The sequence below is a fragment of the Pituophis catenifer genome, unplaced genomic scaffold (assembly GCF_029215685.1).
Source record: "Pituophis catenifer annectens isolate HBS135680 unplaced genomic scaffold, rPitCat1.0.hap2 SCAF_3, whole genome shotgun sequence".
Taxonomy (NCBI): Eukaryota; Metazoa; Chordata; class Lepidosauria; order Squamata; family Colubridae; genus Pituophis; species Pituophis catenifer.
Genome location: NW_027256883.1, coordinates 215,535,351 through 215,559,223, shown reverse-complemented (window position 1 = coordinate 215,559,223; position 23,873 = coordinate 215,535,351). Strand labels below are relative to the sequence as shown.

Sequence of the window (23,873 nt, the reverse complement as noted above, 5' to 3'; positions counted from 1 at the left end):
TCATTTCTTCATTCTCTAATTCTATTCCATCCTCTTCTATGATCTTGCCTGCTTTGGTTGCTATTGTTGCACATTTGTCAATTCCAAACTGCATACCAATGTCTTGGCTGAATTCTTTTGTGTTTTCAATTAATAAATTCAGTTCAGCTTTTGTTTTACCAAACAGCTTCAAATCATCCATGTACATCAAGTGCGAGATTTTCAGTCCTTTCTTTGCAAGTTCGTATCCACAGTTCATCTTCTTCAAAATGATTGTCAGTGGTAGCATTGAGAGTATAAAAAGTAGGGGTGAAAGGGAATCGCCCTGGAAAATGCCTCGTTTAATTTCAACTTCACCCAGTTCTTCTTCATTAGCCATAAGTTTTGTTTTCCAGAGGTTCATTGAAGATTCCATGAATTTTTGTATGTTGCTGCTGATGCCTAATATTTCCAGGCATTTCTTGATCCAGCTATGGGGAACTGAATCAAATGCTTTCTTATAGTCTATCCAAGCCATGAACAGGTTGGTTCGTCTTTTCTTTGAGTTCTTTAGGATTAGCTTGTCGATCAGCAATTGATCTTTTGTTCCTCTTGAGTTTTTGCAGCATCCTTTCTGTTCTACAGGAAGCAAGTTATTTCTTTCCAGGTATCCATAGATTTGGTTTGCAATGATACCAGTAAGAAGCTTGTATGTTGTTGGCAAGCAGGTGATTGGCCTATAGTTTCCAGGGTCCTTTCCTTTTTCTTTATCTTTTTGGATCAAAAATGTCCTTCCAGTTGTCATCCATCCATCATTTTCAGGTGTTTTTAGGATCTGGTTCATCTGGGTTGCCAATCTTTTGTGCAGACTTGTAAGTGCCTTTAACCAGAAGCCATGCAGCTCATCCGGTCCAGGTGCACTCCAGTTCTTCACTTTTCTTGACTGTCTTTGCACCATTGCTTTTGTTATTTTCACGTCTTCCATTTTATGCATTTTAATAGAGTCCTCAACCTGTTTGATCCATTTTGCATTTCTGTTGTGCTTCTTGTTGTTTTCCCACAAATTCTTCCAGAATTTCAGAGCTTTCTCTTTATCAGGCTTTTCATTTGTTGTTACTCCATTTCCATTTTCTAAATTCTTATAAAACTGGTGCTGATTTGCTCTGAATTGAGAGTTTTCCTTGAACTGAGTTACTCGGTTTTCATACCTTTTAATCTTTTCAGCGATGGCAACAACCCTCTGCTTCAGCTCTTCAATTACTATTGCAATCTCCTTATTCCTTAGATCATATCTTGCTTCCAGGCTGCTTTTGACCTGCTTGTTCTTTAGCTGAGCTTGCCTTAGGTTCTTCAAGTTGCTCAAATCTCCACGTACTTTATTATTATTATTATTATTATTATTATTATTATTATTATTATTATTATTATTATTATTCATATTTCTATGCCGCCCACTCTCCGAGGACTCTGGGTGGCTTACAACAATTGACAGTATACTAAATAGCATATTGCTCCCAACAATCTGGGTTCTCATTTTACCCACCTCGGAAGGATGGAAGGCTGAGTCAATCTTGAGCCGGTGAGATTTGATCTGCTGATCTGCTGAACTAGCAGTCAGCTGAAGTAGCTGCAGTACTGCACCCTAACCACTGCGCCACCTCGGCTCTTATGTATGTAGGAGCAGCCTTTCAGTATAGAATGGCAGTCTTCCATCAGGTCTGGAGGGGGGAGGGTTAGGACTCGGGTGTGTGTGTTTGTCAACGAACAATTAACCAGTGGAACTCCTTGCCTCCAGAAGTTGTGGATCCTCCAACACTGGAAGTTTTTAAGAAGAGACTGGACAGCCATTTGTCTGAAATGGTTGAGGGTCTCCTGCCTGAGTAGGGGGTTGGACTAGAAGACCTCCAAGGTCCTATTCTATTCTATTCTATTCTATTCTATTCTATTCTATTCTATTCTATTCTATTCTATTCTATTCTATTCTATTCTATTCTATTCTTAATAAGCTGCGATTTCTCAGGATATACATTTCTGCATCCTCCGGGGAGGGCGGGGTGGGGGCGGCAGGAAGAACACCCCCAAAATCCCACCAGCCGCTCCCCCCCCCATCCCTGCTCAGCCTCCCCTCCCCGCCTCCTGCCAAATCTGGACCGCGCAGCTAATCGGCGAACTGCGGTGTCCCAAAAGCCCCTCTGCGCTCCTATTGCCGTATTTACGGTCCGGCCGCTCTCCGGCGGCGGCGCCGCCCTCCCAGCGGGCGGCGCCTTGCTTTACGGCGGAAGGCCCAACCTGGTGGGGGGGGAAAGCGGGCAGAGCGCTTTACGGCAACGCGCGCGGCCTTTCGCGACACCCGGCGGAAGGAGCGGCGGCCATGGACGTGGGGGAGCTGCTCAGCTACCAGGTGAGGAAGGGGTGGGGGGGGTGAGGAGTGGGGGGGGGTCCTGCCCGTTTTGGGGAGGGGGGAGGGCAGAGCGGGGATGCTGGTGGTTGTTGTTGTTGTTGGCCGGCGGGGCTGATGGGAGTTGTAGTCCAGCAGGGCCGGGGCAGCCGGTGGGACTCCCCGCCACGAGAAATTGTGCTGTGGGTGGGGGAGCTGGAGTGGGGAGGGGGGATTTTTTTGAGAGGGGGGATCGCCTGGTGGCCTCCCATCCCTGGCAAAGCCTTAGGAGCTTCTAATGCAGTGTTTCTCAACCTGGGAAGCTTGAAGATGGGGGGACTTCAACTCCCAGAATTCCCCCAGCCAGCTTCGCTGGCTGGGGGATTCTGGGAGTTGAAGTCCCCCCATCTTCAAGCTTCCCAGGTTGAGAAACACTGCTCTAATGGGTCGTGGGGGGGGAGTAAAGTGGTGACCCCCTCCATCCCTCCCCCCCTTTATAACTGAAATGCGGGGGGGGGCTCATCTCCACCCCCCTCCAGGGTTCCCCCCCCCCCTTGCTTTGCTTTGCCCCCCCCCCCTCCCCACCAGGCTGGGCTTTAACCAAAAGGCAGGTGTTTAAACTCGATTTTATTTATTCATTTTGTGAAGATGTTCTACCAAAGGGGTCTCCAACAGGGGTGGAATTCACATTTTTTTTAAACTACCGGTTCTGTGGGCGTGGCTTGGTGGGGGCGTGGCGTGGCTTGGTGGGCGTGGCGGGGGAAGGATACTGCAAAATCCCCATTCCCTCCCCACTGCTGGGGGAAGGACACTGCAAAATCCCCATTCTGTCCCCACTCCTGGGGGAAGGATACTGCAAAATCCCATTCCCACCCCACTCCTGGGGGAAGGATCCTGCAAAATCCCCATCCCCTCCCCACTCCTGGGGGAAGGATCCTGCAAAATCTCCATTCCCACCCCACTCCTGGGGGAAGGATATTGCAAAATCCCCATCCCCTCCCCACTCCTGGGGGAAGGATACTGCAAAATCTCCATTCCCACCCCACTCCTGGGGGAAGGATACTGCAAAATCCCCATCCCCTCCCCACTCCTGGGGGAAGGATATTGCAAAATCCCCATTCCCACCCCACTCCTGGGGGGAAGGATACTGCAAAATCCCCATTCCCTCCCCACTGCTGGGGGAAGGATACTGCAAAATCCCCATCCCTCCCCACTCCTGGGGGAAGGATATTGCAAAATCCCCATTCCCACCCCACTCCTGGGGGGAAGGATACTGCAAAATCCCCATTCCCTCCCCACTGCTGGGGGAAGGATACTGCAAAATCCCCATCCCTCCCCACTCCTGGGGGAAGGATATTGCAAAATCCCCATTCCCACCCCACTCCTGGGGGAAGCCAGAGATGGTATTTGCCGGTTCTCTGAACTGCTCAAAATTTCCACTACCGGTTCTCCAGAACCTGCTGGATTTCACCCTGGTCTCCAACCTTGGCCACTTTAAGACTTGGTGGACTTCAACTCCCAGGATTCCCCAGACAGCAAAGCTGGGGGAAAAAGCAAAGCGAAGCTGGCTGGGGAATTCTGGGAGTTGAAGTCCACCAAAGCTTAAAGTGGCCAAAGTTGGAGACCCCTGTTATTGTTTTTTTATAGAAAATTTTATTTTTAAACAAATACTGTCAGTTGGTTACAAGTCTTTTGTGTGTCTTCACCTTATGTATATCCATACATTTATTATCCTGATTAATCATATATTTGGCTATGTCTGCTTCTTCCCTCGTTTCATACCTGATATTCTAAAATTGAGTTAATTTATATTATACCATTCATATCATCCTCTTAAATCGCTCCATCAATAGTACATCTTTATATTATATTTTATATAATTCTACATTACTTTTATTGGAAAGATCATATTTCATTTCCATATTTTTTTATCTAACCATTGGTAAAATAAAAAAAGCAAAGCAAACTGCTGGGGAATTCTGGGAGTTGAAGTCCGCCAAGGCTTAAAGTGGACACAGTTGGAGGCCCCTGTTCTAGGATACGTCTTGGTTGACTGGATGGGTCCAGGGAGGGCAGGAAGACCACGACCCAGGCTGACTGGCCCAGGGAGGGGCAAGGGGGCGTTTGGGGCTCCTTGGGGCTCTCTGAGCCTGGGTGGCAGTTTTGCAGACGTTTCATGACCCAACTAGGCAAGGACATCAGTTCTAGTGCTAGAAAGGTGTGTGGGGTTTGTAGAGAGAAAGAGAAGAGGAGAAGAAGAAGAGGGCGATTTAGAGAGAGAGGAGGAGGAGGGCTGTGGGGACTTTGGGGCTCTCTGAGCTTGGTTGTTTTTTGTTTGTTTGTTTGTTTTTTTGCAGACCGTTCATGATCCCGCTAGGTTACATGATAGAAGGGAGTTAGGTTTGGGAGGAGGAGGAGGAAGATGATGATGGGGTCCTTGGGGCTCTCTCAGCTTGGTTGTTGTTGTTGTTGTTTTGCAGACCTTTCATGACCCCACTAGGTTACTTGATCAGTGCTAGAAGGGAGTTAGTGTTGTGGCCCGTCAGCGGCCTGTGCAGCTAGTAGCTGATTCCGACAGCGAGGAGGCTGGTGTGGTGGTGCGCCAGCAGCCTGTTCAGCTGGCATTCGAGTCGGACAGTGAGGAGGCTGGAGAAGATGTGGTGCCAGAGGCGGGGATTCAGCCAGGGCCTTCAGAACCTCCAGAAGCTCCCATAAGTGAAGAGGACGAAGAGGAGGAGCGTCTTCTCGATGCACGGGCACACAGAGCTGCCAAAAGGCAGGAGTGGCTCCTCAGGAGGAGGTCTCCTCGAGAGTAAGGCTTGGGGCTAATTGGCCACTCCCTTAGCCTATTTAAGGAGGAACACCGACTGAAGCAAGTTGTAGGGAACAACTTCGTTCACTCTCCTTCGCGTCCTGATCTTAGTTCTCTTATCAGTTTTCCTGCAAATTGCTTCTGGGCTTTCTGCCAACTATAGTAAGATTACGATTATTCTTTGGATTCTTGTAGGCTGTTAAGAAAGTTAATTAATAGCCTTTATTTGATTTAATTTAGTAAACTAAGGTTTGTACAGACTTTGTGTGTGCTGCGTTTTTTGGGGTCCGTAGCTGGGGCAGAACAGTTAGGTTTGGCAGGAGGAGGAGGAGGAAGAAGAAGAAGATGGTGGGGTCCTTGGTGCTCTCTGAGCTTGGTTATTTTTTAAAAAAAGATATTTCATGACTCAGCTAGGTAACATCATCAGTGTTAGCAATGAGTGGGGTTTGCAGAGAGAAGGAGGAGGAAAAAGGGGAGGAAGGAGGAGGAGGCCTATGGGATTCTTTGTGCACTCTGAGCTTGACAGTTTTCTTAGAGAGTTTCATTACCCAACTAGTGAATGTCATCAGTGCTAGAAGAGAGAGGGGTTTGCGAAGGAGGAAGAGGAGGAGAAAAGAGGAGGGAAAGGAGGAGGAGGATGACAACTGTGGGGTCCTTGGGGCTCTCTGAGCTGGGTGGGTGTTTTGCAGACGTTTCATGACCCAACTAGGGAACATCATCAGTGCTAGAAGGGAGGAAAATTTGCAGAGAGGAGGAGGAGGACTGTGGGGTCCTTGGGGCTCTCTTGTTTTCTTGCAGACATTTCATGACCCAACTAGGGAACATCATCAGTGCTAGAAGGAAGAAAGACTTGGGGAGAGGAGGAGGAGGAGGAGGAGGAGGAGGAGGAAGAGTGTGTGGTCCTTGAGGCTCTCTGAGCTTGGTGGTTTTCTTGCAAACCTTTCCTGTCCCCACTGGTGTCACCAGTGCAAGGGGGCACTGAGGCTCCTTTTTCATGGGTTTCAAGACCCTTCCCAGCCTGCTGACCTGGAAGCTGCAGAGACCCCAAAGAGAAGCCGTCTCTCTTGCACAGGATCTCCCCGTGTCCCCTGGTCCCTTTGAGGAGGAGGCGGAGGAAGGTATCGCCCTCACCCCACTTTCACCCCTGTTGCATTCGGATTGGCAGGGCAAAGAAAGAAGAGAGACCCTGCTTCTTTGCAAGTGGGCTAGTCCCCCGCCTTCTACACACACACACACACACACACACACACACACACACACAGAGTACACAAACACGCATCGGATTGTGAAGTTGGCATGCATGCTGAATGGGTTTCTGCGTATTTGTGTTGAGTCTGATTTTGTCCTTCACTTTTAATAATGGCATTTTAGAACGATGATGGTTCCAGAATCCAAAGGGGTTAAGAGCAAAGCAGAAGGTAGAGTTGATCCGAATCGATCGTGGGGTTGGGGTGGGGGTCCTTCCTTTGGGAGAACCCACCTAAGCATCCCGGGGAGGTGGTTCAACAGATCCAGTAAATCTAGTTAAGAAGCCGTGCCCCCCCTTCTCTGCGTCACTTGGGCATGACCAGACTGCCCTGACCTCCGATGAGCTTTGGCTGCTATGCTGATGGGCTTTGTCTTCCTGCAACTTGAACCCAGGACCCTGGATTCTGGAATGACGCTGAAGGTTTTTCAGTCTTCGTGGGATTGCAGTTCAATCCTCATTTGTTTACCAGGACAACAGGGGACCTCTCTGTTATACAGGGAGTCCTCAACTTACGACCACCAGGGAGCCCAAAGTTTATGTTAAGTGAGACATTTGTTAAGTCAGTGTTTCTCAACCTTGGTAGCTTGAAGATGGGTGGACTTCAGCTCCCAGAATTCCCCCAGCCAGCGCTGCTGGCTGGGGGATTCTGGGAGTTGAAGTCCACCCATCTTCAAGCTACCAAGGTTGAGAAACACTGTGAATTTTGCCCCATTTTACGATTTTTCTCACCACATTTGCTAAGTGAATCACTGCAGTTGTAAAATGAGTCACATGGCTGTTAAGGCAATCTGGTTTCCCTCGTGGACTTTGCTTGTCAGAAGGTTGCAAGAGGGGATCATGTAATCCCAGGACACTGCAGCCGTCATAAAAGAGAGTCAGTTGTCAAAGCATCTGAATGTGAATCACATGACCACGGGGAGGCTGCAACGGTCGTAACTGGAAAATGGTCATAAATCATTATTTTCAGTGCCGTCGTAACTTTGAATGGTCACTAAATGAACTGTTGTAAATCGAGGACTACCTGTACAGAGAGAGAGAGAGACTTCCTGCTCTCTACTTAATCTTCCAAGCCTTGGAAATGGAAGTGGGAGGAGATAATGGGGAATACAGTTGATTATATAGGTAGTTCTCAACTTAGTTCATTTAATGATCGTTTGAAGTTACAACGGCACTTATGACCCTTTTTCACACTTAACAACAGTTGTCCCAAAGGTGCATTTTCAGGAGGCAACTTGGCTTTCTAGTTTTCCTTTGAAGACGTTTCGCTTCTCATCCAAGAAGCTTCTTCAGTTCTGACTGGATGGTGGGGAATGGAAGGATTTATATTCCTTGCAGACAGCTGGTCATTTGCATCATTTTTAGACAATTGTTGAGGCCACTTGGAGGTTTACCTGTGTCCTCAGGGTTACCTGAGTGGTGCAAATGGGTGTGGAGCCTTCTTGGCTGCAGGACTTTTTCTGCAGATGTTTTCATGCAAGTTGTTCCACTGATTGATTGTTCTCTCTGGCAGGAAATTTCTCCTTAGTTCTAAGTTGCTTCTCTCCTTGATTAGTTTCCACCCATTGCTTCTTGTCCTGCCTTCAGGAGCTTTGGAGAATAGCTTGACCCCCCCAACTCTTCTTTGGGGCAGCCCCTGAGATATTGGAAGACTGCTATCATGTCTCCCCTAGTCCTTCTCTTCACTAGACTAGCCGTGCCCAGTTCCTGCAACCGTTCTTTGTATGTTTTGGCCTCCAGTCCCCGAATCATCTTTGTTGCTCTTCTCTGCACTCTTTCTAGAGTCTCCACATCTTTTTTACATCGTGGTGACCAAAACTGGATGCAGAATTCCAAGTGTGGCCTTACCAAGGCCTTATAAAGTGGTATTAACACTTCACGGGATCTTGATTGTTGATGCAGCCCAGAACTGTGTTGGCTTTTTTGGCAGCTGCTGCACACGGCTGGCTCAGATTTAAGTGATTGTCCACTAGGACTCCAAGATCCCTCTTGCATATAGTTACTACTATTGAGCAAGGTACCACCTGTACCTGTGTATTTGGTTTTTTCTTGCCTAAATGTAGAACCTTCCCTTTTTCACCCTTGAATTATATACCTATTTGATCTTGTTCGGCTTCCACGCCCCTCTTATTTGAAACGGTCTCCTGTTTGCTTCCAGTCTGGAGCTGAAGGTCTCTCTCATTTCATCCCAGCAATAACACCGTCAGGATCGCTTTAACGGCTGAGCAAATGTATTTCTCCCGTGTCCTGCTTCTTCTAATTATCTATAATAATTACAGTGCCTCTTATGAAAGAAAGCAAGTTAAGCTGAAATATAGCAGCGTGTCGGGGTTTTTTTTTCCCCCTGCTTGACGGATAAAAATCCATTGCTAATTTGGAGTCTTTGAGGCAATTCCTTGTCTTTTTCTCGCACGCTTCTTGTCCTCCTCCAAGCTTTGCGCCTGGGGCCCCTCCAAGATAAAAAGAGAGTATCTAGAAGTACCTATAATGCTAATGACATGTGAATATGGAACTCCTCCTGGAAATGCAGGCATCATCAATATCCATATTCTGTATTTCTGTCCAATGTGATATTTGCACAGAGACGTCCGGTATGAATATAAGTAATTTATGATGCGCGATCTGTCCGTTTTGAAGAGTTTTTTCAAAGCCTTTTGTCTTTATTTTGCCAATTTTCCACGTTTGAAATGCCAGCCTGGCTCTAATGGAAGCTACACTTGAGCTTTCTGGTATTTTCTGAAAACAAATGAGAACCGAATTGATTTTATTGCAACAATTTATATGCCTGAGGGGAATATAGACAGGGAATGCAATGGTGAAAAATTATTCAGCAGTTTCCCCAGTTTCCTTGCCGGCCTGATTCCTCGTGAAACTGACCGGTCTCCTTTTCAGATCATCCTAAACGGGCTGCCATTATTGGAGCAGAAGCATTGATTAAGGGGGCAAAATGCCCCCCCCCCCTCAAATCAATTGGTAGAGAGTCTTTAGCAGCACAGTTTTGGAAAAGTTGCGATTTTATTATAAGCAGCGAAGATATAAAAATGACCTCATTTTTATAATTGCTTCTTCACCATTTGCTGAGATGAATTAAAGGGGGGGAAAAAAACCTGTGCCAGAAAAATTCATCCGTTTCAGAATCTGAAGGATCCTCCAGGATATTTTTTAAGCGTTTCAAAAGAAACTGTTGTATCTAATGGAAGACTTTAGGGTAATGGAATACTTGTAGCTAAAGGATTGTGGGCTCCTTGGTGCTCTCTGAGATGGGGTGCTTCCTTGCAGACGTTTCATGACCCAGTTAGGTAGCATCATCAGTGCCAGAAGGGAGAGTGGTTTGGGGGAGGAGGAGGACGGCTGATGAGGTGGCAGGGACACCACAAGGTGAGGGACGTGGCAGGTGAGTGGATGCCCGCTAACAGGCACTGCTGCCATGATGGATCTGAAATGACAGGTGCTCTTTAATATTATATTTATCAGCTGCCTAGAAGGTTTCACTTTCATTTTTTTACTGCTTGCCCTTCCTTCTCACACTGAGAGCCTGGTGGCACAAATGCATTTCTCTTCAAACAATCATACAGTTTGTAGCGTACATTAGATTTGCAAAACAAATCTAATGTGGGATAAAGGAATATTCCTGAACTTTGTTTTATGACTTATCTCCTGGTTTACTGTGAAATTAGAATAGAATAGAGTTGGAAGGGACCTTGGAGGTCTTCTAGTCCAACCCCCTGCTTAGGCAGGAGACCCTACACCACTTCAGACAAATGGTTATCCAATTGTCTTCTTAAAAACTCCCAGTGTTGGAGCACCCACAACTTCAGGAGGCAGGTCGTTCCACTGGTTAATTGTTCTAACTGTCAGGAAATTCCTCCTTAGTTCTAAATTGCTTCTCTCCTTGATGAGTTTCCATCCGTTGCTTCTTGTCCTGCCTTCAGGGGCTTTGGAGAATAGCCTGACTCCCTCTTCTTTGTGGCAGCCCCTCAAATATTGGAAAATGCTATCATGTCTCCCCTAGTCCTTCTTTTCATCAAACTAGACATACCCAGTTCCTGCAACTGTGTGAATGTGTGAATGCATCAATGCAGTGCATTTTATCTCTGCTTGCAGAGCTTGGATTCCTTGAATGAGTTTACCAAAAATGTGAATATTGCAGAATAGACGGCCTCATGCTATATAACTAAGCTCCATTTCATACTCAGTAAACTAACTTATTAATGTATCTTAAACAGAAAACTATCTTTAGATAGATTTTTACTCCAAAAGCATTCAATTAAAATAAATTTGATAAAAATAAAAAAAAAATCCATTTTTTTAAAAAAATCCATTTTTATCCACCCCGGTTCGCATATCTTGGCCTTGGCTTGGCCTGTGGTTTGAAGGAGGCAGCGCGGTTCACAAACCACATTTTAAGGCTTAATGTGTTAAACAAACCTGGGCTTGTTCCAGTTTACATAGCTGGTTAGGCAAATAACTCTGCCTTTGCAATTTCTGAAATAATCCTCTCTCTCTCACACACACACAAGGTTTGCGGTGCCAATGTGAAACACTTTTGTGAGACTGCAGTGTTTGTGGCTCCTCCGTGGGGTCTTCGGGCTACCCCACCCCACCCGGGCAGCCTTTTCTACAGATCTGCCATTTCCTTCCCTCCCCTCTTTGCAGCCGAAGGCAGCCTTCCTAAATCTAACTAATGTTTTTATAACAGCGTTCTGATCCATTTCTTCACCCACAGCCTGGAGTTAAATGCTTGCAAATGCCCATTTGTCATCTGCATTTCAGGGGGGGGAGGGGGGGGGGGAACCCAAGCTGGTTAAAGCCTTAGCCAGCATTGGGAGGGAGGGGGAATTGTCGCTTAAAAGAAATGCGGCTGCATTGATTTGCAATTAATCCTGCAATTTAGGGTATCCCGGGAACCTGGGCCTGGCTAGCAGCGCCTGGGACATGTCTCTTTCCTACCAAGAGCGAAGCCAGCTGGGCTTGCACAGAGAGCTATCTTTAAACCATGGTTTCCCAAATTGGCAAGTTTACAACCTCTGGACTTCAAGTCCCAGAATTCCCGAGGCAGCAATGCTGGCTAAGGAATTCTGGGAATCGAAGTCCCCAAGTCTTAAAGGAGCCAACGTTGGACAAGTGCCAAGGTTGGAGATTTCTGGTCTAGTAGTTAAGGCACCAAGCTAGAAATCGGAAGACAGTGAGTTCAAATCCCACCTTAGCCATGAAGCAATCAAAACACCAACAGAAGAAAATGCTGGTGGTTCAGGATTGAACTGAGGGGGTCTTTGCTTGTTTTCTCACACACCCCACTCCATTCCAGCACTGATGATGTTACCTAGCTGGGTCATGAAATGTCTACAAGAAAACAGCCAAGTTCAGACAGCACCAAGAAACCCACGGTCGTCGTCCTCCTCCTCCACCTCCTCCTCCTCCTCCTCCTCCTCCTCCTCCTCCTCCTCCTCCTCCTCCTCCTCCTCCTCCTCCTCCTCCTCCTCCTCCTCCTCTCTCACACCCCACTCCATTCCAGCACTGATGGTGTTACCTAGCTGGGTCATGAAACTCCACAAGAAAACAGCCAAGCTCAGAGAGCACCAAGGACCCCACAATCCTCCTCTTCCTCCCTGCAACCCCGCCCCCTCTCTTGTAGCTTTGATGCTGTTACCTAGTTGGGTCATGAAACGTCTACAAGGAAACAACTGTGCTCAGAGAGTACAGTTCGGTCCCGATCTATAAATATTTTCTTCTATTGGTGATTCCCCCCCCCCCCCTTCTAATCCTGAGGCAAAACATTCATTTTTCACCTTTCGTTATTTCTTTGGGATTTTTCTTTTTGTTTTGGACAGGGTGCTTTTGCCATTATTGATTGCCTTCTCATTTAATTCTAAGTACCTCTGATGTAATTTGCATATGGCAGGGAAGACATTATAAAGTGTAATACTGCGCCGTATTTCATCCCCCTCATTTCTTTCCCCCAGCCGTTTGCATGGAAAACGAAAATTGATTTTCCTCATAATTTTTTTCTACCCGCTTTGGAAATGAAACGCTCCTGCAGCGAAGGGATTATTTGTGTGTGTGTTTTGGGGAGGGGGATTTCATTTATTCAGGCCTCTTTCCAGTCTCTCTGGCCTCACGTTGGTCCTATCCTAGAATTGGGGAGGGGGTGTTGGGGAAGGAAGCCTTCCCCCTTTCATAACAGCTGCCTCCGTCTGGGCTTCTCCTTCGCCTTTGAGTTCCTCTTAAAGCTTCTTCTCGGAAATTGGAAATTGATTTATTGGAGGCCATCCGATTCTACGGCCGCTCGCTGGGATTTGCCGTCTCTGCAGGACGGGGCTTGTAGGGAGACTCTGCGTACAGTTGAGGGACGCGGCTGGAGGGAGGCCTAGGATTTCTGGTGGATTTGCAATCCCTTCTAGCACTGATGACGTTACTTAGTTGGGTCGTGAAATGTCTGCGAGAAGACAGCCAAGCTCAGAGAGTAGTCGGCCTCCTTCTCCTCCTCTTCCTCCTCCTCCTCCTCTTGCTTCTTCTCCTCCTCTTCTCCTTCTCCCTCCCCACCCAACAAACCTCACTCCCTTCTAGCCCTGATGATGTAATCTAGTTGGGTCCTGAAATGTCTGCAAAAACAAAAAACCATGCTCCGAGAACACCAGTCCTCCTCCTCCTCCTCTTTCCCTCCACTCCACCGGCCCCCTCCCTTCTGGCACCGATGATGTTACCTAGTTGGAGGGAATCAAACTTTTACACGAAAACAGCCAAGCTCAGCACCAAAGACCCCCACAGTTCAACCCTGAACTACTAATACTCTCTTCCTTCCGTAATTGCTTTTTCTCTCCGATCTCTCTTCTCTCTTCAAACATTTAATCTGGGCTCTGTTTAATCAAACAGCCGTCTTCCTTCGGTGCCAACCATCGCTTTGGCCGGGTTGGGCAACCTGCCTCTGAATTCAGCCCTGAGTATTGATCGGAGGAGGAAGGGGAGGGGAGGGAGGGAGGGAGGGAAGGCGCTGCCTGCAGCAGCAGCAGAAAACACAAGAACCGTGCCTGCCACACCTGGTGCTGTCCGGAGGGTGTGAGAATCCATCCGCTTGGCAATGCCAGAGAAAGGCCTGGCAGATGGCCTGAGCCGATGGTTAAAGACTGCAGCTTGCAGCCTTCCTAGCTCTGCTTTCTGGTGATGCCCAGGGGCTGAGGGGTCATAGCCAACCAAACTAGTTCAGGGGTTTCTCTTCCAGGATCCAACCTGAGTCGGTCACCAGGACCAGAGGTCAGTCAGGATAGAGCTGGAAGGGACCTTGGAGGTCTTCTAGTCCATCCTTCTCAAGCAGGAACCCCTATGCCGTCCCAGACAAATGGATGTCCAGTCTCTCCTTAAAAACCTCCAGCGTCGGAGCAGCCACAATTTCTGGAGGCAAGCAGTTCCACCGGTTAATTGTCCTCACTCTCAGGGAATTTCTCCTTAGTTCTAGGTTCTTAGTTGCGTCTCTCCTTGGTTACTTTCCATCCGTTGCTGCTTCTCCTTCCTTCAGGTGCCTTGGGGAAGAGGTTGACCCCCTCTTTTTTGTGGCAACCCCTCAAATAGCCCTGGTAGCGCAGCAGACTAAAGCACTGTTATTAACACCAGCTGCCTGCAATTACTGTAAGTTGGAATCTTACCAGGCTCAAGGTTGACTCAGCCTTCCATCCTTTCTAAGGTAGGTGAAATGAGGACCCGGATTGTGGGGGCAATAAGCTGACTTTGTATAAATATACAAAAGGATGAAGGCTATTGCTTAACGCATTGTAAGCCGCCCTGAGTCTCCGGAGAAGGGCGGCATATAAATCAAATTATATATATATATATATATTTATTTTATTTTATTTTATTTTATTTTATTTTATTATTTTATTTTATTTTATTTTATTTTATTTTATTTTATTTTATTTTATTTTATTATTTTATTTTATTTTATTTTATTTTATTTTATTTTATTTATTTTATTTTATTTTTAATTTGATTTATATGCCGCCCTTCTCCGAAGACTCAGGGCGGCTTACAATGTGCTCAGCAATAGCCTTCATCCTTTTGTATATTTATACAAAGTCAGCTTATTGCCCCCACAAACTGGGTCCTCATTTCACCTACCTTAGAAAGGATGGAAGGCTGAGTCAACCTTGAGCCTTGGCGAGATTCGAACCCTGCAGTAATTGCAGGCAGCTGGTCTTAATAAGCTTAATAACAGGGTGCCTTAAATCCCTGTACTACCAAGGCTCTATTGAAGTCCTTCTTTTCATTAATCTAAACAGAGTTGGGAACGACTAGCACATATGTGCGAGGGGAACCTTTACCTTTTTATTAACACTTCCTGGGATCTTGATTCTCTCCCTCTGTTGATCCCCTCTTCTTTATCGCAGCCCCTTAGGTATTGGAAGACTGCTATCATGTCCCCTCCACAATCCTTCTTTTCAGTAAACTAGACAGACTCAATTCATATGTCTTGATTGATTGATTGGTTCGATTTATATGCCACCCTTCTCCGGAGACTCAGGGTGGCTTACAATGCGTTAAGCAATAGCCTTCATGCTTTTGTATATACCTGCTTAGTAGGACTTTCGGCCGCCCCTAAGCGGTGTTCTTTTTTTTAATACAAAGTCAGCTTATTGCCCCCCACAAACCGGGTCCTCATTTTACCTACCTCGGAAGGAGGGAAGGCTGAGCCAACCTTGAGCCTGGTGAGATTTGAACTTGCAGTAATTGCAGGCAGCTGGTGCTATTTAACAGCACTTTAGTCTGCTGCGCCACCAAGGCTCTTAATACAGTATGTTGTAGCCTCCGCTCCCCTAATCTCTCCTAACCTTGGGGTTGGGCGGTCCAGGGCTTCTAAACATTAGCATTTCGTGCACTTCTGGCCACTGGTGCTTGAGCTGGTACCCACCTCTTCTGTTTTGTAAAGCTTGCAAGTGGGTGACTCTCTCTGGTGCTGCCTTAGAACTGTAGATCCAGTCTTTTGCCGGGTGGGGTCTCCTCCCCGTTAACTCGCCCTCCTAAGCCAAGTTTTCAGAACAGAGAAAACATCATTTTCTTCTCCAATCAAAGAGAATATTTGTGGTTCGGAGTGGAATGATGGGGGTCCCTGGTGCTCTCTGAGCTTGCAGGCAATTCATGATCCAAAGTAGGTAACCTCATCGGTGCTTGAAAGGAGGAGGGCTTGTGGGAAGGAGGAGGAGGAGAAGGAGGAGAACTGTGGGGTCCCTTGGTGCTGTCTGAGCTTTGCTTTCTTGCAAGCATTTCATTACCCAACTAAGTAACGTTATCAGTGCTAGAAGGGAGTGGGGTTTGCAGAGAGGAGCAGGAGAAGGAGAAGTATGGGGTCCCTGGTGCTCTCTGAACTTGGTTGTTTTCTTGCAGGCGTTTCATGACCCAACTAGGGAACATCATCAGTGCTGGAAGGGAGTGGGGATTGTGGAGAGGAGGAGGAGGAGGAAGGGGTGGGAGGTCATTGGTGCTCTCTGAGCTTCTTTGTTTATTTATTTATATGCTGTATTTTTTTAGCCACCCAACTTCCTCAGAGAGAAAGATGCTCTCGGGGTTTTCTGCAGGCGTTTCATGACCCAACTAGGGAACATCATCAGTGCTAGAAAGAAATGGGGATTGTGGAGAGGAGGAGGAAGAGGAGGATTGTGGGGTCCTGGGGGCTCTCTGAGCTTTGATGATTTTCTTGCAGATGTACCCAAACTAAATAACACCATCGGCGCACCCACCTAGTTGGGGCAATGGAAACGTGTGGAAGAAAACAGGCTCAGAGAGCACCATGGACTCCCCCTCCCCTCCTCTTCCTCTCTGTGTTTTGAGTTGCTGGCTTTCTCCGTCCCTTCTGGAAAGGAAGAGGCCTCTTCCTACCTTCCTTGCCTCTCACCAAGGATTCCCCCTCCTGTGCTCACCCCTCTCTGCCAACAGCCAATGAACTTCACTCCCAGCAGCCAGCATAACAGAGTTGGAAGGGACCTTGTAGGTCATCTAGTCCAACCCCCCGCCCAAGCAAGAGACCCTACACCATTTCTGACAGATGGCAGTCCAGTCTCTTCTTAAAAGCCTCCAGGGATCCTTAATCTTAATTTCTTATTTCCGAAATTGCATGAGCCAAGGCGGATTCCTCCTTTTCGGAGATACTGACCAGTCCGGGGCTGGGAGGGAGGGAGGGAGGGAGGAGGCTGTCTTCACCCAGGGGGGTCCCCAAAGATTCAAAGGGTCCCTTGGAGAGATCAGATCTTTCTTGTGAGACTTCCAAATTGGTACCTAATAAGTGGCTGGAGATTTTTTCCTGCTGGCATCTAGAAAGCCCCTTTCCCCCCCCCCCCTGCGTTTCATCCTCCTGCAACGCACGGTTTCCCGGCACCATAGTAACCGGGTTTATTTGCTTTTGCAGCCGGCATCTTCTTAAATAAGATTAAGCCGAGTGTGTTAATTCCTGCCCAAGTTACTTTTGCTGCGCTCCTCCCAGATTCAGCCCTGCTGCGTTATGCTGATGAAGCTGGAGTTTACCGGAGCTTGCAACTCAATTTTTTAAAAAAAAAAATTTGCTGGAAGGACCATTTTGGAGGCAGGGCCCTAGGTGAGCCGTGCACCGGAGGCAATCTGGCAAAGGACCCCCACCGAGCTCTTATCTATTTATGGCACGGTTTGTAAATCACCTCTCCATCCCCCCCCAACGGGGCGGGGGGCGGGGGGATATATAAATATGGCGTTGCCGATATGCAAATCACGAACGGAGCAAGCTATTTTTAAAATATTCAGGATGCAAAGTGGGACTCAGGGAAAACCGTCCAAAGCCAGCTTGCCTTTGCGATCCACATGGGGGGGGGGGGTTGTCCAGCAGGGAGGGGGATAGGTTGTAGAGCAGTAGAGTAGAATAACTTTATGGTCACTTTGAATGGACACTTATCGGCATCCATTAAAATGAAATTTCGTTGCATTCAGCTTAGCAATGGAGATGTTGGGGTCAATTATGGTCATAAATCAAGGACTACCTGTAAGGTCGTTGAATTTAGGCTGTCCTCGACTTATGACCGATTGCTTAGTAACCCTATTGTGAAGTTCCAACAGGCATCCTTGTCTTTTCAAGGACATGTAAGGACATATAGGGACATAAGGACATATAGGGACACATAAGGGCACATGAGCCATGGTGGCGCAGTGGTTAGAGTGCAGTACTGCAGCCTACTTCTGCTGACTGCCAACTGCCTGCAATTTGGCAGTTCGAATCTCACCAGGCTCAAGGTTGACTCAGCCTTCCGTCCTTCCGAGATGGGTAAATTGAGGACCCAGATTGTTGGGGGCAAGAGGCTGACTCTGTAAACCGCTTAGAGAGGGCTGTATTTTTATTTATTTATTTATTTTATTTTATTAATCAAATTTCTATACCGCCCTACTCCCGAAGGACTCAGGGCAGTGAACAGCCAAGATAAAATACAGATAATACAAATATTAAAAAATCCCTTAAAATTATTAAATATTTCGGCCGAAACACAGATTAAAACACCCAATTTATAAAATCACGAATTAAAAATTTAAAAGAGGAGAGTTAGGCCAGGCCAGCTTCCTGTAAAAGCACTGTGTAAGTCTAAGTGCTATTTCTATTTCTATGAGGACACTATCCAAGGACACGTAAGTGTTTCCTTGGAGATAGTGGGAAATGGTTGTCTGGAGCTTCTTTGCAGGTTGAATGGGTCTCTCAGGATCGGTCCCGTGTCCCCCCTCCCCTCCTCGCCTGGCCCAGAGCTGCGTGAGATGCTTCCGTGCTCAGCTCAGTGGGAGGAGGCTCATTGCTCTCAATGGGACGATTGAAGGAGAGATGGGAGGACTGCCTGCAGCTGAGGAGGGGGGGACCGAGAGGGGTTTATTTTTGGTACTTGGCAAGGAGAAAGGAGGGAAGGAAGGAAAGAAGGAAATTAAGATATGAAGGAAGGAGTAGAACAGAGGAGCAGAAGGAAGGAAATTGGAGGAAGGAAGGAAAGGAATGTTTAATGCTTAAACTCCCGGCTCTCTTATTGTATATGAAGGGCTATATCCCAGCTGAGGTCCAGGCTGGCTGCAGTTGCCCATCAAGGCCTGGGTGGTGGGGGGCTCAGAGGCACCGGGCTGGTCCCGGAGGGTTTGGGGGGGGAGGCTTTCATTCTACCACGGTTCTGGTGAGATGGGCTCCCTTGCTTTGTGTCTCTCCAAACTCTGTGCTCCTGCCCCCCCCCTCCAAGCCCTTCATGGCAGCTGTTGTGTCTCCCTGCCTTCTCAATTAAAAGCACCCCAGGAAAGGAGAAGCAGCCCCGGCTGCAGGTGTGCCTGGCCCAGAGAAGCCCTCAAAAGCCAAGCCTTGACAAGCCTTTTGTAACTTCTCTCGGTGGCCATTTGAAGCCTGCAAAAGGATTTTTTTCTCTGCTTGGGGAGGGCGGGGACATTCTTTTTATTGCAACGTTCCCCCCAACCCCTTAATTGGTGGAGGTGGGGGTGGGGAAGCCAACCACGTTTGCTGGCAAAACCCTCCGTCCCCTCCAGGAATGAAGGAGATGCTCCCAGGAGGTGAGAGCTGGGCTCTTCCTGGAAGGAAAAATGGCTGAAGCAACTCCAGGAAGTTCAGGGGGAAGCTGAGAGTAGGGGACCCCCCCCACCCCTTTTCACCTGGGGGGGACCCTTCCTCTGGGCTTGTCTCCCACTAGGAGGCCAGGGCCGGTTTTCCTAGGATGCAGATGTGCTTGTGGCTCTCTTTCCACTTGAACGGGTCCCGGCATTGCAGATTAGTTGGGGGAGCTTTGCTTGCAGGGTGTGGGGGGGGGCACGGAGGTCTTTTTAGCATTGGAGGACAAGCTGCTACCCTGGCAAAGGAAGGAAGGAAGGAAGGAAGGAAGGAAGGAAGGAAGGAAGATGGAAAAGAGGAAAGGAGGAAGGAAAAGAAAGAGTAGAAAATAAGCAAAAGAAAGGGAAAGGAAAGGAGGGAGGGAGGGAAGGAAAAAAGGAAGGAAAAGAGGAGGAAAGGAAAAGAGGAGGAAGGGGAGGAAGGAAAAAATAGTAGGAAATAAGGAAAGAAAGGGAAGGGAAAAGAAAGGAAAGGAGGAAAGGAAGTAGGAAAAAAGGAAGGGAAAGAGGAGGGAGGAAGAGAAAGACTAGGGGAAAAGGAAAGGGAGAGGAAGAAAGGAAAGAAAGAAAAAGTAAGAAAGAAGGGAAAGAGGAAGGAAAAGGAAGGAAGAGAAAGTAGGAGAAAAGGAAAGGGACAGCGGGAAGAAGGGAGGAAAGAAAAAGTAAGAAAGAAGGAAAAGAGAAAAGGGAAGGGAAGTGAGGGAGGAAGAAGGAAGGAAAAAAGGAAGGAAAAGAGAGGGGAGGGAAAGGGAGGGAGGGAAGAAGAAAAAGGAAAAGTGAAAAGGAAGGAAAAGAGGAAAGGAAGGAAAAGAAGGAGTAGGAATGACAGAAGAAAAAGAGAAGGGGAAGGGAGGGAGGGAGGGATAATGGGAGGGGGGGGAGGGAGGGGGGACTCCCACGTGGGACCCATTGGAAGCAGCTCTTTTCCCATCTGGGAAGTGGCAGGCGGCCCCACCTGCCCGGCTGCCCCTCGGACGCCCCCCCCCCCCCCAGTATTTCCGGCCTCCCCCTGGCACCGATGGGCAGGAGCCCTGGACTTCCCCCCACCCTGAGCCAAGTCCCCCCTCCCCCCCTCTTTGCTGCAAGGGGTCCCATCCCTGGTGCCGCTCTTCCTTCCTCTGCCGACTGAACGTTTCCTTCTCCCAAGCCGAACAGGGGGACCAAGCGGACCCGCGATGACGACGACGAGGAGCCGAAGACGCGGCACAAGCCAGGAGGCTATCGGGAGCGTGGCCGTTACCGGGAGGAAGACCCTCCGGCGGCCGAGGAGTCCGAAGACGACAAGAAGAAGCTGCTCCACATTTTTGAAAAGGGCGAGGAGGAGGATGAAGAGGTGAGGATCTCGTCCTGCCTTTGCTTGGCTCCTGGCCCTCCGTCCCCTACGGTCGCCTGCTCCCTTCCGGGGCCAAGGCAGCACTTTGGGGGGGGGGGTTCCCCACTGACTGCAGAAGACGTGGCTTCTCCTATAGTTGGGCAGGAGAAGGAGAAAGCCTTAGCACTGGAGTCTCCAACCTTGGCCCTTTGAGCGCTTGTGGTCTTCAGTCCTCATTCTGGGAGTTGGAACTCCACAAGTCGTCAAGGGGCCACGTTTGGAGACCCCTGTCACAGAACTTAGAATCCTAAGGCTGGAAGGGGCCTTGGAGGTCTTCTAGTCCAACCCACTGTCCTTAAACCAGAGGTCTTCAAACTTGGCACCTTTAAGACTTGTGGACTTCAACGCCCAGAATTCTCCAGCCAGCTGGCTGGAGACTTCTGGGAGTTGAAGTCCACAAGTCTTAAAGCGGCCAAGTTTGAAGACCTCTGCCTTAAACCACCCCAAGTGAAGCCTAGCTCGGCTTCTTCTATGAGAAATGACACACTGAGGTCATGTATACTATCCAGGGTTCACACAGAAACGGAAAACAGGAGCAGTTCCCACCAGAGATACTTTCCCAAGGTGACACTTCACAGTATTCACATTATTATTGTTGTTGTCTTTTTGAAACACCGGCAAAATTTATTTATTGGTTTGACTTATTGTTTATTAAACGAATGTATACAGCTACCCAGCTCACATGTAAGTGACTCCAGGTAGCTTCCCTTTTTTTTAAAAAAAAAACCCAAACCATCGTATAATTAAAAACACATTAAAAACCCCACCCCCCATCTCACCTCCTGCCTGTGGCAACAACAATACAAAGTTGGCAGAAATAACCCAGTTTGACAAATATTGCAACCTTTTTTAAACACAGTCTTTAAATAAATTATCTTTGCTTTTTAACTCTCTCAATCCGGTCACTTCCTGCATTCTTCCTGAAAAGGGGGGGGGGGGGAGGACAATGACACTTTTACAGTTAGTCCTCGACTTACAACAGTTCATTTCGTGACCATTCAAAAAGTGATTTATGTCCGTTTTTTATTCTTGAGATCGTTGCAGCCTCCCTTATGGTCACCTGCTCAAAATCCAGACGCTTGGCAGCTGTCTCATATTTATGACAGCCCCAGGGGTCAGGTGATCCCCTTTGGTGACCAAGCCAGATTCGCTTAACAATGGTGTTAACTGAACAACTGCAGTGATTCACTTAATGACTGCATCAAGAAAGAAGATAAAATGGGACAAAACTCACTTAACCGTCTCACTCAGCAACAGAAATTTGGGGCTCCATTGCTATTGTAAGTCGAGGGCTACCTGTGCTTGGTTTCTCGGGGAAGAAGCCCCCTCCCACCTATAAAAGAGAATATTGGGAGTTCAGGGACGAAATGAAGGGTCCTTGGTGCTCTCTGAGCTTACTTGCCAGGCTGAGAGAGCAGCAAGCAGCCCTCTCCCACCAATTGTTACGTGATGCGGCAATGGGGAGGGAGGGAGCAATGGGGTGGCGAAATGAGGGGCCCTCCCTCCCAGCTGTCCCTTGCCAGTGTTGGGGGCCCTGATCCAAGATGGCGGCAAGCGCCACCTTTACCAGGAAGTGTTGTGGCCCGTCAGCGGCCTGTGCGGATTGTAGCTGATTCCGACAGTGAGGAGGCTGGTGTGGTGCTGCACCAGCAGCCTGTGCAGCTGGCACTCGAGTCGGACAATGAGGAGGCTGGAGAAGATGTGGTGTAAGAGGCGGGGATTCAGACAGGGCCTTCAGAACCTCCAGAAGCTCCTTTAAGTGAAGAGGATGAAGAGGAGGAGCCTCTTCTCGATGCACAGAGCTCCTCGGTGCTCAGAGCTGCCAAAAGGCAGGAGTGGCTCCTCAGGAGGAGGTCTTCTCGAGAGTAAGGCTTGGGGCTAATTGGCCACTCCCTTAGCCTAATTAAGGAGGAACGCCGACTGAAGCAATTTGCAGGGAACAACTTTAGTTCACTCTCCTTCGCGGCTGGATTCTCTGCAAAATTGCTTCTGGGCTTTCTGCCAACCTTAGTAAGATTGTGATTATCTTTGGTTTCTTGTAGGCTGTTAAGAAAGTTTATTGACAGCCTTTGGTTGAAAAAGACTGAGTTATTTGAGTAAAACAAGCTTTGTATAGATTTTGTGTGTGCTGCGTTCTTTGGGGTCCGTAGCTGGGGCAGAGCAGGAAGAGGGTCCCATGCCTGAAGGGAGTCTGTTCAAACTGGGTTTGTGGGTGCCGGAGGAGGCTGTGACGGTGTCCTTAAACGGGGCTGTGTTTGACCAGGAGGAACCTCTGGACGAAAGCTCCGTCAAGAAGATGATCCTCACCTTTGAGAAGAGGTCCTACAAGAACCAGGAGCTCCGGATCAAATTCCCAGACAATCCAGAGAAGTAAGTTGGGTTGTGGGGGTGTGTGGGCCTGTTTCTCTAGGCGCCGCTCTCCGAAAGTTGCCCGGATGTGAAGGGAGACGGAGGTGCCTCTTCACTCCATCGTAAGGGAGGTTGATGTTCTCAAGAAGTCTGTGGAAGGTTCTCCGTCATCCAAGTCACAGTTGTCCCAAAAGGGGCTTTTTTTTCAGGAGGCAACTGGACTTTCTGGTTTGTTTGTTTTTTCTTTTGAAGACGCTTCGCTTCTCATCCAAGAAGCTTCTTCAGCTCTGACTGGAGGGTGGGAAACGGAAGGATTGATACTCCTTGCAGACAGCTGGTCATTTGCATCCTTTTAGAGCAGAGGTCTTCAAACTTGGCAGCTTTAAGACTTGTGGACTTCAACTCCCAGAATAACTGAGTTATTTTAGTAAATTTAAGTTTTGTATAGACTTTGTGTGTGCTGTGTTCTTTGGGGTCCGTAGCTGGGGCAGAACAGAAGGGGAGAGTCCACCCTGAAGCCATTTTACTGCTTCAGTGCTGCCACATAGGAGGGAGAGGGAGGGGAGGAATAGAGATAACTGGGGGTCTCTGAGCCAAAACAAAATAATTCCTCTTGGGAACCAAGGTCATCCCCACAGGGAGAGAGGCAGAGTGAAGCCACCTAGCAACCAGACGGCACTTTGATTGGACCGTGGGACTGATTGTTTTGAGAGAGGGACAAACTTTCCTAGGTGAAAACAACAGGAGTCTTCACAGCCGGTGCTCACCTCCTAGTTAAAAGTGACCGAACAAGCGTTGCCTTGTGGGAAGACACCATTCCAAGTGGGGAGTAAAGGTTTACCACTCCACAAACTACCTAAAGTTGAAACTCCCCTCCAAGAAGCTAGGACCAAAGTTTAAAGGGCCTTTCCCTATAGCAGTGTTTAGCAAACCTTTTCGGCACTGAGTGCTGAAACGGGAGCATGTGCGCACGGGGGAGTGTCGGAAACTGGAAGAGCAGCTCCCTGGTCCGCATGTGCGCGCTGGGAAGCTGAGCTTCCGGTTTCTGGCATGTGCATGCGTGCCGGTCACCTGCTTTTCTGGTTTCTGGCACGCATGTGTGTGCAAAGACCAGCTGGCCAGCGCACATGTGCACGCCAGAAACCGAAGCTCAGCTTCCCAGTGCGCG

At 48.2% G+C, this 23,873-nt stretch overlaps 1 protein-coding gene across 1 annotated transcript in view; it reads left to right on the top strand.

The window, feature by feature from the left end:
• Nucleotides 1-2,301: 2,301 nt before the first annotated feature.
• The window catches only part of CTNNBL1 (catenin beta like 1), a 103,323-nt gene continuing 81,751 nt past the window's right edge, over nucleotides 2,302-23,873 (top strand). The window contains exons 1-3 of the mRNA XM_070941866.1: nucleotides 2,302-2,359; nucleotides 20,132-20,317; nucleotides 22,620-22,726. Of these exons, the coding sequence (XP_070797967.1) occupies nucleotides 2,330-2,359; nucleotides 20,132-20,317; nucleotides 22,620-22,726 (323 nt within the window). The 5' untranslated portion in view covers nucleotides 2,302-2,329. The remainder of the gene's footprint in view (nucleotides 2,360-20,131; nucleotides 20,318-22,619; nucleotides 22,727-23,873) is intronic.